A 16,783-nucleotide genomic window follows, 5' to 3' on the forward strand; every position below is an offset into this window, starting at 1 on the left:
ATTACGCTGCTCGAGTTGGGTGTGTACGATGAGAGAAAAAGCTACGTGGAGTCTCGCATAGTATTTGGGGGTTCTTGATTCATATTTTTTTCCAAACGCCCGGAGGATGAGGCGAGGATTGCAGATCTGACACACGAAGTCAAGGATCTTTTTCCGCATTTGGATCCTCTCTATTTTCCTTTTAAGGGGTGGATGAATAGTTGTTTGCATGGCATAGGTGTTTGTGTTCTTGTATGGATGGAGGATCAATTGTATGTCTGATTTTGTTAAGCACTTTCCTGGCTGGGCTGGAATGGTATGGTTGGGCGGTTGGGTCGGACACATAGGTACTATAGTCAGGTATTCGAAATACCAACATAATTCTTCATAAACTTGGGACTCTTGAAACTAGAATTGGACGAGCAATTATCACGATCATGATTTATTTCATAGCTCTTCATACATGGGCTAATTTTTAAAATTGGGTGTATGTATAATCGAGGCAAGTGCTTGGGTTTTAACTTATATACAGCGTACAGCAACTTCTAAATATTCACAGTGAACGATAGTGGGTAACTTTTTGAAGCGAAGAGATCCATGGGTCAGAAGTGAAGGTGCTTCAAGCACAATTGCCTCAAATAAAAACTCCTATTTTCTATAGGACTTTCCTAACCACGCCGAACCTTTTTTTTGGTTTTTTTTGGCGAATAATGATAGCGGTTGGTCTTACGACGCAACAGATGTCGTGCCGGTAGGATAATTGATGTTGATCACAGGGCAATCCGTCAGCGCCACGGTGAGGCCGAGCTGGTGGTCGCAGATGGGCTGGTTGCCCTGGCTGGGGTCGGGCAGGTGGCAGAGCTCGTCGATACCCCAGGTGCACTGGGTGTTGAGGATGTTGTACAGCGCGTAGTTCTGGCCGACCCAGGTGCTGGCCGAGCAGGAGCTGATGAAGTTCATGCTGTTGGCGGCGGCGAAGGACAGGTGCTGTTTGTCCTTGAGCAGGTCCGCGCACTCGGACATGGGCACGTCCTCGTAGGTGGCCGGGAGCCCGCCGCCGGCCGTCGGGTCCACCGTCGCGTTCTTGCCCGTCGACAGGTAGTTCCACGCGTCGTACGAGATGTCGTAGGCGCCGCCCGACTGGTCGACCTTGAGCAGGTTGACGGACCGCCCGTTCGCCGTCACCTTGACGCACAGCTTGTCGCAGTCCGGCGCCGACGGCCAGTACGCCACCCGGTTCGTGTTGATCTTGCAGCCGAGCACGCCGATCGAGGACGAGTAGCTGTCGTGCGGCGTCACGGAGACGGAGGTGCCGCGCTTCGAGTGGGCGGAGAAGGGGGAGGAGGAGGAGGGAATGACTGCGGCGGACACGGCCACCGCCGAGATAAGGAATGACAGGACGCCGGAGCGCATTTTGAAGGGAGGGGCAGGGGGTTTGGGGGTTTTATAACAAGGAGAGTGTGAGTATGAAAATAAAACAAATTTCTAATTTGTTTAGAAGGAATGACTGGCCAACAGGCTGTGAAGGGAGTGCAAAGATTGGGCAAAGAGAGAGAGAGAGAGAGAGAGACCTGTTGCTGGCTAACTTACACCGTAGGTTGAGGCCATTCAGCTCATATATATAGGTACTGGTCCGGGAGCCCGAGTAACCGGATCCACCTGAAAGGCTATTTCTGTCACATCGCTTCATGATAATCCGCCTCAAAGCGGCTTTGTTGGAGGCAGGACCCGCGGAACGTGGTGGCCTTCCCACCCAGAAGCTCTTTGGGCTTTTGTTGCGGACAAAGGAAGGTGGTAAATTGGAAGGATTCGCGGTTGAGTTTTTTCTCAAAATTGTTGCTTAGTCGACCCCTACCGGCGCAGGTTGGCTGAAACAGGATATGAATGGCGGTTTCTAATTAGCATCCCACCCTATTGCTCACATAGGGGTCTGCAATAGTAAAACCATGTAAGAGCGCCATCTAGATTTGTAGCTAGGATCAGCCTTGAACTACCGGTTTTCGTGGTAGTATATGTATGTGACTTGGCTCAATACCAGGGGTCGAATTCCGTGGCTGGAAGTTTAGTCTCTTTTTGTCGCGCTGTGGCGGCGCAGCGTCGTTGAAGCTCAGTTACCCCCTCTGCCCCTATGAATAGGTGGTTAAGTCGTTGGGGATTTTACGATCCTACGACCAGGGATGCATTTGGTAATATCTCCATGTGAAATCGTGCCGAATAGCAACCCATCCACGCGGCTTCTTTCAGCAGGTCTGCTACCAACATGTGGTTTAACTCCGACAACGGGGAAGGCCTAGCTGTGTCAATATGAGCCTCCTTTATTACCTACCTAGAGCGGGAATGTCTAATCCTATAAAAAAAAGTTCTAGGCGGCTTTATGAGGCGTCCGCTTCGTCAGCTACCTACCCCTGCAGCTCCCTGCAACTAAGAGTCCTTGTCTATGGCTCGTTACATTGTGCCTGGCAGATGATGTACAGAAACGTGCTTGTCATGTGGTTTGAGATCAAGATCGCTATAGATAACCTGTCTTGGCGGTCCCGAGAGCTGCAGGAACCAGCAGAAACAAAGCCCTTTTGATTGGTGGTCCTATTCGAATATCCGTATTCGTTATGCATGTAAACAGCTTGGTCTACTAGATACCGTCTACTTCTTATAACGGGATAGTGAGGTTAACATGCATTTAAGCTTAAAGTAATACTTAAGTTGAAGTTGTCGGAACGTTGAATAAAGACTTTTCTGCTTAATAAGTTTTACTTTAAGAAATTGGTAGATGTCTCATACATGTAAGCCAAGCCAAGTGTTGTGCCCCCAACCACCAGCATAAAACGACAACTCTGAATAATAGTTATGCACGGATGATTTTCGGAGATGTTGGAAACGTTACGGAAGAAGTCCGTTTGAGGCTTATGGGCTTTGTAAGAAACCCCGCGACAACACATTCTGAAATCGGCAGGATACTAAGCTTGCCAATAATGTTGTTTCTACTGAGGGGTTCCAACAGCCTCTTTGCGACAAAGTTGTCTACAGCCCGAAATCGGTTTTAATAGCTTTAGACCGACACGGCCTAAGCCTACTGTCGGTCTCGTATCTACACACGTCCTGCTGTTGGAGCTTAGCAGAATCATTCCATCAGTAATAGCAGCTTAGTGCTGATTCGGATGTCATCTTCCCCGCATGCTATGAAGCTATCAAGGCAACGATATGGACATTCGGTGCGAGCTGCATCAATCATTTGACAGTGTCATAACCCAAAGTGCCTCTTAGGTATCCACCTACGAGTCTTGCCCTTGTGTTCGCCTTGCATCCTTATAACATATGTTGGTGGCTCAATACTGTTATAATATCACATAATGCAGCAAGATCCAAGGCAGAAGAGTGGGTGTTTGTTCTGGGCATTACAATGAGTGGCAGGCCTTTCTTTCGTCTACCTATGCTTCCCCTCTCTCCTAAGTCCATTATTCATCAAGAGCTAGCCAAGTGGTTTAGGTTCACATAATTTGGTTACTAATTTCTCTTTCAAATCAAGTTATAGTTCCTGGGCCTAGATTAAGTCTTATGGCGAATCCTCAAACATGGCTTATTACCGGTTGTTCGAGCGGTTTCGGTGAGCTATTCGTTCGCCAGCTTCGTGCCCTAGGGGATAATGTCATTGCGACAGGTCGCAACGCTCCATCGAAGCTTGCTCATTTAGTTGATACTGGCGCCAAAATTCTTGACCTTGATGTCACGGCGCCCGTTGCCGAAATCGAGGCCAAGATGGCTGAGGCATGGAACATCTACCCGGGTGGAATAGATGTCGTCGTGAACAATGCAGGTTATATCCTTAGCGGCGCTGTCGAAGAGCTCACGTAAGTACCTGTCGGTTCAACTCCATGCGCTCGCAAGCAAATGTAACATTTTCTGTTTGAATTCAGTGCCCAAGAGCTTAGAGATATCTTCGATACAAATTTCCATGGTCCCCTCAACATCACCAGAGCTCTTCTTCCGAAGCTTCGAGCTAAGAACAAAGGGACACTCTTATACATCAGCTCCCAAGCGGGCTGGCACGCTGATCCCGGCGCGGCCGGCTACTGCGGCAGTAAATTTGCGCTTGAAGGTAAATTGATCATCTTCACGAACTTTATTTCGTGATCTTCTATTATTAAATAGTATAGAGTACTTATTTACTACTTTTATAGGTGCCGTTGAGTGCTTGTCACAAGAGCTGGCTATGTTTGCGCCTGGTCTAAAGGTTCTCATCGTAGAACCGGGTTACTTTCGCACGCAAGCTTTCGCCAAAATCAACCATGTGCCTCCACGTGTGCCGGATTATGCTCAGTTTAATACCGCTGTCCGCGCGGTGGAAGCTGGCATAGTGGGAAATGAGCCCGGCGATGCCGAAAAGGCTGTTTCTATCATGGTTGATTTGGTCAAGGGAACCGGCGTAGCCCAAGGAAAAGACATACCTTTACGCGTCCCTCTGGGAAGCGATGGATGGGGAAGAATTAGGGCGAAGTGTGAGAATATGATAAAGATATGCGACGAATGGGAAGAGGTAGCTAAGAGTACTGATATTGTTAAGCCAGAATGAGGCTGTAGTTAGATAGACCATCCTACCAGAAGCTTGCGCATCTTTAGGTGGGAGGTTCTGACTACCTACCTGGTACCTGTGTCTTATTATTATACAACTTCAACAACCTACTCATCAAGACCGCATCCCGATCAATAGCTCCTGAATTACTTTGTCAAGGATACCGATCACAAAGTCTTTCTCATAGAAACTTATATTAAAACAAGCGCTGAGATGCAGTACCCCATCCCAGCTCCAGACATGGAATTGCACATTTTTGGTCAGCATTTCGGTTCCCAGCCAAAAGTTTGTGATATCGACCTTCAAGTCTCCATTCACCCGATATCCACATTGCAAATAAGATTCCATCTTGCCGAGACTACTTGGATCTGGAGTCTGCACCGGTGGCAGGCCTTCGGGTATAGGAGCGTTGAACAATGCGGTGGTTCATCGCACGTATGGCTCTACGAGGTCAAGTAAACTAATCGTCTGGCCGGCACTTCCAGGCGGTGTCCAGAAATGGTTGAGATCTCGGGCATAAACAGCGCCTAGCTCACGGGCGATAGCCTCGAACTCTTCCCGAGGTTTCCCGTCCTCGGGCAGCACAGAGCTGATGCACAAAGGAAGACCCGAAAAATAGACTCCAGTAGCCTCCGAGACGATTTTGGCGTCTGATGCGGCAGTACGAGCGGTTGCAAGTCGTAAATCAACGGGAACGAATGCTGTGTAGGATTTAGAAAGTGGATGTTGCGGAAAGTTAGCAGTAACCCGGACGATAGCCGCGTGTACGGCGCTCGTCACCTTGATACCTCTATTCCTACAAGCAGTCGAGACCTCAATAGTTGTACTAGCGAGCATCTATGTAAGTAACAACCCGCTCGCTAGAGCCCGGGGTGGCATTTTCGGAGTTAAGTCGACTTGGAAGCCCGATGCTGGGCACGCCACGTAGGAATATCCCTACCAGCTCGTCCGCACCAGCTCCCAGATCTGGATGCTCCTTGCCCTCATGCGAGCGTGGGAACTGCGACACAGACCTCGCTACATGCTCGAGGCTTGGGGCACTGAGGGCTCTTTCCCGATGTTCGGAACTAGGACTTCCAGCGGACAGTCATGTCCGCTGCGTATCGTTCCAGATAAAGCTAACATGAAGTGGCGGCCGAGTAACGCCATCCCCACGCCATCCGTACGCCGATGTGATGACTTAATAACTAGTTCGGATGATTTCGGCAGCCAGTAGCAAGTTGCCGTAGGCGTGGAAAGAAGGTTAGGGAAGAGTTGATCAGCACAAGCGACTTCATCGTATACGACAAAGGTCTGATTGGCCCAGTCACCGAGATTTAGGGGTCCGGCAATTAGGCGCGATGGCGCGGGCTGCGCAATATCGTTGCTTGACTGTAGTGTCGCCCCCAAGGTGGGATGCTGCAACCGTAGAACCTGCCACGCACGCCGAAGATAGGGCACCGGATCCGCGATGATGCCGGGAAACTGGAGGCATAGAGCAAGGTGAACGGTCCAATGCTCACGTTTTAATGGTTTGCCTTTCTTCGCAAGCAACTTAAAGAAGTTCTCCAGGTTCCCTAATGGACGAGTGAAGCCATCTTGAAGACATGGCACTGGTGAATTCATAGTGGTACTAGAAGTTACGACGAGTTTGAGATGAAGAAGAATAGCTAGGAATGCTTTCGTATATGAGAGCTTTGATATACTTAGGCACCTATGCTTATATTAAGCACAGTATCAATACCTGTTCGTGCATAAGATGTCTATATTGAATTCTAACCATTCATATGGACGGGATATTTAGTTATAGCATATACAGACGGCCGCTACATAGGGGTAGTGCATTTAATATATGCTACAACTCGAACTGCATTTCATGAATGAGGTCACATTTAAAAGTATTATTGGTGATACGTCCAATGTCGGATCGCATCCTTGACTCTAATAAATCAAACTTCGTGTAAGTAGGTAATCTACGAATAATTATAGAGTATTGATTCTAATATCTATATTTTGTTACACATCTCAGCCTGCTTCCTCCCCATTCCTACTACTACTAGATAGACAACATGAGTTGTGCCGCAATAACAGGTATAGTAGGCGTCGACCTATCGCATGGATGTATCACGAATAACATTGGGAGGGTTGTCTGTTTCTTGATACTACTCTTGCGTCCTTTCTTCTTTGCCGTCTATTACATAAACTGTTCTACCCTCAGGTATAATACCTTTCTCCTGTGATCATGCCTCACATAATTTCATATATCTTCAACTTCAAATAAGTCAATATGCCAATTCTCCCAACGGAACAAGAAGTTTCTTATATGATAGCACATTCTGGTGATACCTTAGTGGCCAACGGAATTGCATGCGCTTCAATCTGTGGTATTTTCTCTATTGCCTTCATCTGGTTGCGCTTCTATTCTCAATGGCATGTTCAACGTCGGCACTCGCTCACACTGAGCGACATATTCATCGTGTTGGCCTGGGTACGTTCCATAAAGCGCACTATGGTCGGTTCTTGCCACAAGACTACCTAATCTAACTACCACCTTTAGATCTTCTTCGCCTCTTTTGATATTGGTGCAGCAGCGACAACTCGCTATGGAGGTGGGCGTCATGCTATCTTCATCACAAATCCACGTTTGATCCAAATTGTGAGTCTAGGGATCGCATGCTTGGGAACCTCGTTCACTAGGTATTAAGCACTCACGAGACATAGTTGTTCATATTGGACGAGAATACATATTGTTACGCTATGGCGTTTATCAAGCTTAGCATCCTAAGCTTGTACGCTAATATATTCCCTTCCAGACGATTCCGTTACTTCCTATGGGCAGTCGCGGTTTTCGTTATCGCCTGGGCTCTGTCCATCGCAAACGTTGCCATTTTCCAGTGTAGACCAATTGCTTACGGATGGGACCCTACTATAGAGGGTTCCTGCCTCAATTATGGTTTGGTCGTGCTTGTCTCAGGTATTATCAACATCATTACGGACTTCACCATCCTGTGCATGCCTATCCCATTGATCTGGAGACTCCACGCGACCAGACAGAAGAAGGTGGAATTGAGCATTATATTTGCATTGGGCGGTAGTGCGTGTATTGTCAGCATCATTCGACTACCATTTGCTCTTAGAGTTGGATCGACTTCTGATGGAAGCTGTATGTCGCTGCAAGCCGTTGTCTTCACACTCTAAATTTCCCCAACTGTTTGGATTTGGCTGACTACTTCAACTTATAGGGGATAATATGCCAGCTGGAATGATCTCCATCGTCGAACTCATGACTGGCATACTAGTTGCCTGTGTACCGACGTATCGTCCTCTTTACAAGCAGTTATTTCACCATTCGGCCTCCACTACATATGGGTCGACGAGCAACTGGAGCTTTAGCCTCAAAAGGAGGAAGGAAGCTCACGACTTTGGCGAGGATTGTTCTCGCCATGTCAACATCTCGGCTGACCAGTTTTTGGGCGACCCTAGACCAGGTATCAATGTGACAAACCAGATTGAGTTGGTCGTACATACAAACAGGGGGGGCAATTGGGTCAGAGTCCCCGATGAATGATAATTGCCCTGGAATTAGACATTCGCTACTCGCCACCTCAGAATATTAGTGAAACGGATACTCCGTATAGCTTTATGGTATAAAAAAAATTGTGGTCCTTAAGATCTCGGCATACTATTCAATGTTCTCGCCCTGAGAAGACTCGTTAACCCGCTATCCATGTATGGTGACCATGATCGCAAGGCTCATTTTAAAGAAGATTAGGTGCGCTATAACTATAGGGTGCCCATACTAAACTAAAAGCCTATACTTACCGTATAGGCACACCCATAGGAAGGTAGGTAGGAGGTAGGTACAGGTGGATGCGCTGTTGGAGGTATTCTAAATGGGAGTTGGGATCGACTAACCCCACTCAAGTCATATGCCTCTCATTAGCCACACTTGCCGACTTGTTAAAACGTAACGTTCAAACTTGCCGTTTTACCTCCAGCTCCGTTTTATGTACATAAGTCTACACAATAATGCATAAAAAGTATAGGTACCGTACTCTGGGACTAATATTATTAGTCAGTTATGTAGGTAATTACTTAGCAAGGACCTGCAGGAAACAATTAACCGTTAATTTACGGTTTGTGTTTTCCGAAGCATAAATATATGGTTTATCTTAATTTGACGTTTACTTATCCGAACGATTATAAAATTAAACGATTACTTGCATTCTATTGTTAAATATCTTGAAACGTTTGACTTTGACAACCGTTTCTACTTGGGAATAGCTTCAATAGGTGTGTGTAACTGTCCTAGTATTCTAGCTATCCTGGTCTATCCTGGTTTACCTCCTGATCTAGGTGTGTGTAGCCATTTCGATACTTTGGATCTTTGATCCTAAGGTGTGTGTAGCCATTCCAATCGTTCTAGTCTAACTGTTTTGATCTTGTTGTGTTACTTGCCTTAGAGTCTATATAAGACTTTGCTCCCACTCACCTACTTACACGCCTTCTTCTTTTTCAAAACTTCAAGTGCTCCAAGGTTCAAAGTCTTTGAAGAAGTCTTCAAAAACCTACCTACCTACCTACCTACCTGCCTGCCTAGGCACTTAGGTCCCACCAGGAACGCCAGGAACTCCAGGAACTCCAGGATCTCCAAGACTGACTTGCTAGCAGTGCCTACTTACCTACTTGTGAGGCTCAACTGCGTAGCCAGGTAGGTATTGCAGTCAGTACTGCAATTGTAGATTTCGTAGACGTAGAAGGCCACCTTGGCCTGAATAGATTCAACCTGACCTGACCTGTTTACTTGTTTACCTGTTGGTCCCAACGTTACACCTACTCCCGTTACTCCCGTTAGCTCCCGTGGCCTTCCCGTGCAGGTACATCTCAAGCTTCAAATAAACGATTGAATCTTCAAACGTTTAAGTTTGGGTCAAATATAAAAACGCATATAAACGTTTATTTAAAAAGATGGTTTCTCAGTGGTTTCTTCATTCCCAAACGTTTATTTTTTCGAACCATAAATTAACCGTTAATTAACGGTTAATTGTTTCCTGCGGATCCTTGTACGGTATTACCTACCTGATATAGATGTCTTTTTTTTGGTGTTACGAAAAACAGATTGGACTGTGACTCTCAGAAACTAACCGGCATCTCCGTCTATTCAGATCTATGCCCAGGTTCTATGGCTTCAACGGATGCTCTTTTTCTGCCTTCTCCTTCAGCTGGTCTTCAACCTCTCTGCTCGCGTCGCCATCCTCGGGGATGCCGTTCTTTGCCGGATACTTCAGGAAACCCTTTTCTTCGACCTCACGGATTTTCTCCATGAAGATATCACCCATCATGAAATAACCTTCATCTGTAGGATGAATACGATCGCCTCCGATATCTTCAGGCTTGGGTCGATTGGGAAGCCCTTGATCGTAATGCATTTCTGCTATCGCGACTGGTTTCTTCTCTCGGATCAAGTCGGCTGCTACTTGGCGGATCTGTGCGTTCGCACTCTTCATACAAGGCTCGACTTCGGGGTCCGGAGTGGTGACAAGAGTCGACATGATGACTGTGGCCCTCGGTGAGGCCTCTAGCATGTACTCGACAAGATCGCGCATCCGCGTTAGGATGTTTACAGGATCGTCTTTTTGAAAACAGTCGCTGGTGCCGACTTGGACTAGAATAAGATTTGGCTGGAGGTACGGGACAGCCTGCTCCGCATGGTCGCGAAGTTGTCTAATTCGTGCGGCGCCGTAACCCTCGACATCGTTGTCGGGAAAGTCGCCAAAGCGGTTGAAGCCGACACAGTTCACTGGATTACCCAAAGACGTGAGCTTGTCGCGCAGCTGTTTCCTGTATCCCCTATCTCCTGTCGAGACCTCACCACGTGTGACCGAGGCGCCTATGAACATGATTCGTAGAGGCATACCGCCAGCCACAGCTCCATCGTGGGCGGTTTTGCCTTTGCCTGGGGCGAAACGATTCCATTGGTACTCGACGTCGACCGGGTGAGTGAAAAAGAATAGGGCTATATGATCGGATATTAGTTTACCTATTGATTTTGGACCCCTTATGTTTCATAGCCTACCTACCTATGAGGATCAACGCAACTGCGGACACGCTTGCTAATTTATAAATGCTGAGCATTGTAGCCTGCTAAGCCTGCCAACCACGGCGCGGCTACTGATGCTGTGAACCTCGCTCGACGGACTTCTGAGTAGTTCATGTAGAGTTCACAACATGATTGAAACCGAAAAAAGGTGAAGTTATATCAATCATCCTTCAAAATCGATACTCGCAGCCCTTTGTAGGGGGCGGCTTCGTCAATATGGTTGATATTATTCAGCTGTTCCAATCAATCGGCAAATACGGCACAAGATTTGTTGGATTGTACTACGTCACTCATCAAACAAGCAATGCCTTGCAGACTTGGCACTAACTAGTAACCTTGGTGTTGATGGCCGTCGATATTCTAATCTCGCCAATGACGGCGCTCTCTACGCGCGGCTTGCATGCGGCCGGACGGGAAACTAATCCTCTTGCTGACACACCTTGTCGATCAACCAACCAGGTTCGTCGTAAAATCTCAGCTTCATCAACGCTATCTGTTTCATGTTGCGAGCTGCATCACATTATAATTCGAAAGCTTATACGAGACGCAGTTTATTAATATCGCCAGCAACCCCTATCTAGAAACGAATGCGAGAAACGGTCATCTATATCCTCGCATTCTATCTCCCCCTTTTACGAATGGTCGGCCATCCGTTCATAGTAGCTCAAAACACCAAATCAAGAACACCCAAATTCAATGCATGTCTCAGATGGGTACATAACGCCTAACCCCATTCCCAAATGCCCATCTATGGGCTTCACCACTGTCCGCATTTACCCCAGTAATCCTGCAACTTCGACTGATCTATCAACTCGAATGGCAAATCGTTATTTCGCCTATCGGTCTGCATCAACTCATGTAGATGGTTGCACGCCAGACAATCTGCCCCCGACAAAAATGGCTTCAGCATTTCCGCGACGTGTGCCCCTTTCTGCAGTCTATTCTGGACGACTTTAGCCTCGGTGGGTAAGCCCAGGTCGAGCAGCAAGTCGAGAACGTCGTATATATGGTGTGATTTCTCTGCGAGGTGGCACTCGTAGACTAGCCGCCATAAGTCCGGCATCCGGGCGTCTTGGGCGAACCGGGTCATTCCAACACAGATCCTAGCATATGTTGCTACCCAGTGGCCGTCCAACGAAGCCGCTGCCTGCCGAAATTCGACAGTCTTGTTTGCAGCCTCATAGGGCCCGTCCTTGGCGTTCCTCTTGATGTCTAAATAGTTCTCGAAGTTGTATGCGCCGCGCGCGGTGCTGCTCATGAGAGACGCGACGGCGTTGAGGTTAAGACAGCGGAAAATCTCAGTCGTTCCGGTCATAATGTCGTGGCCCTGGCGAAGCTCAAATGGCTCATCAGGGATATTTATCGAATAAATTGGCCTATCGCAAACGTCACGCTCTTCCTTAGAGGGCATAACCGCATGCTTTGTTCGCGGTAGAGTACGGGTGAATCCCTTGGTCATGAGTCGTCTAGCTTTACCTAGGTTGATGACATTCTGGATAGAGGGTGTAGTTGTCGTGGTAGTGACAGATGTCCGGGCACCGGCCTCCCATCTTGACGCCACTAATTTCGATAGGAGCTTCTTCATAGTAGATACGGAAAAGTCGTCGTTTGCCGTGTGATAATTCTCCACTTTATCTCCTTCTGCGAGGTTGGACTTGACCCTTGGGCCGAGACAATGGTCGTTGAAGCGTCGGGATACGGGATGCATCTGCTGCAAGAGAGTATCACCGGCCCAGCATACGGCAGCCAGCTTCTGAAGAGTTTCTAGGGGAAATAAGGCGGGCCCCTGGCCAACGTGGACATGAAGGCCACAGGATGGAGGCACGGCAGCTCGGAAAGCCTTGCGCAGCCAGTCGGTAACGGCCTTGACTTCCCTGAAAGCATTTTCAGCTGCGTACATGGCCGGTGATATGACCTCTAGGCCGGTGTACTCGAGACCATCGTGGTCTTCCTCATCCAGCTTGATCGATAGGTCGGCTTCAACCTTCCATCCTCGATACGAATCCTGCAGGGGGTTGCCAGTAGGGGGGATCGGCTCACCACGGAGGTCCTTTGGGAGTCCCCCGACGAATTGGTGGATTTCGTAGGTCAACAGCCTCGCCATGTCATCATCCCTCTCACACTTCTTGTAGTACTCGCATCTGGGGATTTTCGGGTTGCGCTCCTTCCATGCGTCATAGGTCATATCTACCATTGGAGGTAGATCATCCGCTGCATTCTCAAGCTCTTCCGATTTGCGCGTATAGAAGTACGCGGCCTCGAGCTCAACACCAAAGGTTAACGCAGCCATTGTGGGAGGTGTAGGTAGTAAGTAATTCGTAGGAGGAATGATCTACCTAGGAGGTGTGTTACTCCGGTGGTGAAGAAAGAGAGAAGGATGATTCTTCGGTGGGAATTGCGTTCTTATATTTTCTAACGGAAGGCGCGTTATACATAAAGTAATTCCCAGCCATGGATGTATTTCCTTAGATTTAACTTTCAAGTTAAGAGCCACCTTGATAGGTAAGTGGCCATTGACTCAGAGGTAAACGTACATCCCGACGTACCTACTAGGTACCTAATTACCCAACCCAGCAACTAAATACGGAAACACAGAAGCCATAAGATGGTCAATGCAGGCTTAAATCACATTCCATACTGTGCCTTCCTTATACTCGTATACTAGGTTGGTACCTGTGATTTTTACGATGATTCAAGACGGCATATTGCGGAATGTGGTCAAAGCACATACTCATTAGGACAGGCAATACTAGATCCTGATTATTCGGGAAACTTACCAGCTATGTAGTTATGATCGAGCGGCCAAAGCATTTCTTCGTCCTGGAGCATATTGTGTCAAGATTTGATTATGTTTGGCATTGTTTGCAATATTGCCTTCAATGCAGTATGATTGAGTACTGCTGTCGTTCTGCTAATGACGCCCGTCTAGGGATTCTTCGTATTCTCCATAAGACACCAATCGTATTTTAGGACCGGTCATCAAATGTGATTTTTCTATCACTTAATTACATCGCTGCGTAGTCCGTTTAAGCTTCCTGTGAAGAACGAGCTTTTGATACACTGAAGTATGTGGGGCAAGGAGGTTTGAAGGATACCGCCTGCTAGGTCTTAAGTGAGTAAACTGTCAACAAGTAGAATCCGTCTCGTGGCTGGATAGATTTCAGTTATTATCTACCTATGTATGAATTCAAAAAGGTGGAAATATAGTTAATAGCGTGAACTTGATATTCAATAAAGAAAAGATAAACTTTCCATATTAGATTATTAGTTGAAGACGATGAGGCTCTTATAAGGTTTATGTGCAGTGCATGGATGGAGGGAGCTCTTACCCTACCCAGCGCTACGGTCAAGGGCATGGATTACAAAATTTAGCGCATTTAGGGCTGAGACTAAAGATTTAGTGTTTAGCGCGCAGTCACACGTGAGAACGTCAACCAAACAACTTGAAACTCCAACACCTTCTCAATAGCAACGCATGTAAACAACAGGTGCAGGGAGAGGCGAAAAAAAGGAGAACAATCTCGACGGCCTCAATTTTCATGAATCCACTGCATGGCCTTTGAAATACCTACTGGGGGTATGCTGTTTTGGAATTTGGCGCCTTCGTACTTGTTTTTCGCGACGGCGAAGCCTAACGCGTCTAACTGCCATACGATACCAGGCCATACCAGACCCACAACGCTTTGGAAAATCGCTTCGGGAGCCTCATTTGATTGAACTTAACACCCATATTTGAAACCTACTCATTAACATGGAGAGCTTTCTTCGCGAGTGGCGACAAGATGCCTTGAATAAGGCACAATACGAGTCTGCTATTTTTATTGGGGATAAGCTTTTAGCGTTGACCAGTGAGTTTGTGTGTGATTTCTGTGTCACTCCTTACACTAAACAAATCTCATAGATGATGACAATGATGCCTTTTGGCTTGCACAAGTCCATTTTGCCACTGGGAACTACACCAGAGCACAGACGTTCTTGTCTAAGCAGGACCTCATCAGCCGAAATCCATCTTGCCGATATCTAGCAGCTCACTGCTTTATTAAGCAGTCTCGGTTTGAGGAGGCGCTCTCTGTGCTTGGCGAGCGAAATCCTACCCACTTGATCTCTAACGCAGCAACTAAGCGCAAGCATACGAGTTCGCGCAGTACTGCTTCACATCATGGCAGAGGCGCAGCCAAGGCACAGGACCGGAGAGGTGAAATGTCGGAGGAAGAAGCGGCTAACAGACGCTTCGAAGCCGCCATGTGCTTTCTAAGAGGCCTTTGCTATGCCAAACAAAATGCATTCGACCGGGCGAAAGAGTGTTACAAAGATGCCGTGCGCATCGACGTTCAGTGTTTTGAAGCTTTCCAGCAGCTAATGAAGAATTCACTCATGTCACCTGATGAGGAGTGGCAGTTCTTAGAATCTCTAGATTTCGATGCTATCACCGTCACCGCAGACCCGGCATCCTCGCAAGAGGCTGGCGAATTTACAAGGATGCTCTACACTACTAGGCTTTCTAAGTACCGGAACCCTACTGCGTTTACAACTGCAAGCGAGAGTCTATCAACGCACTATAATCTTGCTACGAACCCGGACCTGCTGCTTGCTCGAGCGGATTTACTCTACACGCAATGCAAATATAAAGACGCATTAGCTATCACTGAATCTGTACTCCAAGAAGACAAGTACAACTTCAGCATATATCCCTTACACTTAGCTTGCCTGTACGAACTCAAGAGGAAGAACGTACTCTTCTTGGTCGCACACGACCTTGCCGATTCACATCCGGAAGAGCCTTGTACGTGGCTCGCCGTAGGTATTTACTACTTCTCTATCGACAAGATTGCAGAAGCCAGACGTTATTTCAGTAAAGCTAGTATGATGGATCCACACTTCGGCCCTGCTTGGATTGGGTTCGCGCATACCTTCGCCGCCGAGGGTGAGCACGACCAAGCCATATCGGCATACTCGACGGCCGCGCGACTGTTCATGGGCACGCACTTGCCACAGGTGTTCCTGGGGATGCAGAACCATGCGCTCAACAACATGACGTTAGCCGACGAGTTCCTCAAGACGGCGTATGGTCTCTGCAAGACGGATCCGCTGCTACTCAACGAGATGGGCGTCGTCTATTATCACCAAGACCGCCCCCAGGACGCTGCCACGTTGTTCTTGAAGGCGCTCGATGTCGCTGAGGAAATCGATTCAGAACCCAATGCCTGGATCTCTGCCCGTACCAACTTAGCGCATGCCTACCGCCGCGCTAAGCGCTACGATGATGCGCTCGAGCAGTTCGATGAGGTCCTCAGACAGGGCGGCAAGGACGCAGGTATATTTTCTGCTAAGGGCTTAATATACATGGAGCAGGGGAAGTTCGATGTCGCTGTTGAGGTGCTGCATAAAGCACTAGCTATAAACCCCCAGGACCCCATCGCGACGGAATTGTTGAACAAGGCGCTGGATGAACTGGCTGGTTTCTTGCCTTAAATCTTATGATAGAGGCATGATGTGGTGAGGTTGTCCCAACCGTTTTATGAATAATGAAAGGGATGATTAAGGCCTATCCTACATGTAGGCTAGAGGGATATCTTGGAAGGGAATAATGAATGTTACTGCATCTCATGTCTCTTCGTATGCATGTTGGAGGGATTGTAGCTGGCTTCCTAGCAGCTAGAATTATCGCCAAACACTTGTTAATGCTTACGATACCTACATACCTAGGTAAGTACCTGCAGATGACCCTAGGTATTTGCTTATTTTGTCTCGATCTGATAAAGTGCTCAGAGGCACATGGCTTTGATTATGCCCTGTAGCAAACCGAACGCCCTGCATCGCATGGGCAAAAGCAAAGACCGGTTCCCCTTTCTTTTTCTCGAATTTTCCTTTTCCAAGAAAAAAATGGATTGTGTGCCCCATCGTACCCTAACCCACATATAATACCTCGGCGCCTCTTCCCCAGCCGTCTGGATAGTTCGGGAGTCAGTGCGGATCACGGATATGGGGGAGAGACAAAAGAGCGGTCAGGGTATATACGCGAATTGCCGTTGCCGGTTTTCTTGAAACGCAGCTCTAAAATCGGTTGCAATAAATTTTTTGGCGGGATTTGATGATTTAAGATTGACAGACGCCTTTGCTCGCTCGACGGTTCGGTCTTACGACATCATCCTCCACGC

General features: G+C 47.6%; 7 protein-coding genes across 7 annotated transcripts; 3 read left to right on the plus strand and 4 right to left on the minus strand.

The window, feature by feature from the left end:
• Positions 1 to 616: 616 nt before the first annotated feature.
• On the minus strand, positions 617 to 1,529 carry F4807DRAFT_20242 (uncharacterized protein). The gene has a single exon (XM_047993823.1). It carries the CDS (start codon positions 1,390 to 1,392, stop codon positions 706 to 708), a length of 687 nt encoding a protein of 228 aa, XP_047859600.1. The 5' UTR covers positions 1,393 to 1,529; the 3' UTR covers positions 617 to 705.
• Positions 1,530 to 3,531: 2,002 nt separating this feature from the next.
• On the plus strand, positions 3,532 to 4,546 carry F4807DRAFT_455531 (uncharacterized protein; the record flags this gene model as incomplete). The annotated part of the gene is made up of 3 exons (XM_048000742.1): positions 3,532 to 3,824; positions 3,891 to 4,072; positions 4,155 to 4,546. The coding sequence occupies 3 exons, from the start codon at positions 3,532 to 3,534 to the stop codon at positions 4,544 to 4,546; spliced, it is 867 nt and encodes a 288-aa protein (XP_047859601.1).
• Positions 4,547 to 4,972: 426 nt separating this feature from the next.
• Positions 4,973 to 6,151, minus strand: F4807DRAFT_455532 (uncharacterized protein; the record flags this gene model as incomplete). The annotated part of the gene is made up of 2 exons (XM_048000743.1): positions 4,973 to 5,372; positions 5,568 to 6,151. The coding sequence occupies 2 exons, from the start codon at positions 6,149 to 6,151 to the stop codon at positions 4,973 to 4,975; spliced, it is 984 nt and encodes a 327-aa protein (XP_047859602.1).
• Positions 6,152 to 6,805: 654 nt separating this feature from the next.
• F4807DRAFT_466395 (uncharacterized protein) lies at positions 6,806 to 8,093 on the plus strand (the record flags this gene model as incomplete). The annotated part of the gene is made up of 4 exons (XM_048002380.1): positions 6,806 to 7,013; positions 7,083 to 7,181; positions 7,247 to 7,688; positions 7,768 to 8,093. The coding sequence occupies exons 1-4, from the start codon at positions 6,813 to 6,815 to the stop codon at positions 8,091 to 8,093; spliced, it is 1,068 nt and encodes a 355-aa protein (XP_047859603.1). The 5' UTR covers positions 6,806 to 6,812.
• Positions 8,094 to 9,546: 1,453 nt separating this feature from the next.
• Positions 9,547 to 10,974, minus strand: F4807DRAFT_405836 (carbohydrate esterase family 3 protein). Its single transcript, XM_047996244.1, has 2 exons — positions 10,606 to 10,974; positions 9,547 to 10,541 (listed from the first exon to the last, which is right to left on the minus strand). The coding sequence occupies exons 1-2, from the start codon at positions 10,658 to 10,660 to the stop codon at positions 9,706 to 9,708; spliced, it is 891 nt and encodes a 296-aa protein (XP_047859604.1). The 5' UTR covers positions 10,661 to 10,974; the 3' UTR covers positions 9,547 to 9,705.
• A 100-nt stretch (positions 10,975 to 11,074) lies between these two features.
• On the minus strand, positions 11,075 to 13,547 carry F4807DRAFT_405838 (putative amidoligase enzyme-domain-containing protein). The gene has a single exon (XM_047996245.1). It carries the CDS (start codon positions 12,913 to 12,915, stop codon positions 11,383 to 11,385), a length of 1,533 nt encoding a protein of 510 aa, XP_047859605.1. The 5' UTR covers positions 12,916 to 13,547; the 3' UTR covers positions 11,075 to 11,382.
• Positions 13,548 to 14,376: 829 nt separating this feature from the next.
• On the plus strand, positions 14,377 to 16,097 carry F4807DRAFT_455536 (TPR-like protein; the record flags this gene model as incomplete). The annotated part of the gene is made up of 2 exons (XM_048000744.1): positions 14,377 to 14,473; positions 14,527 to 16,097. The coding sequence occupies 2 exons, from the start codon at positions 14,377 to 14,379 to the stop codon at positions 16,095 to 16,097; spliced, it is 1,668 nt and encodes a 555-aa protein (XP_047859606.1).
• Between the last annotated feature and the right edge of the window lie 686 nt (positions 16,098 to 16,783).

The sequence above is a fragment of the Annulohypoxylon truncatum genome (genome assembly GCF_022578515.1).
Source record: "Annulohypoxylon truncatum strain CBS 140777 unplaced genomic scaffold F4807scaffold_1, whole genome shotgun sequence".
NCBI classification, from domain to species: Eukaryota; Fungi; Ascomycota; class Sordariomycetes; order Xylariales; family Hypoxylaceae; genus Annulohypoxylon; species Annulohypoxylon truncatum.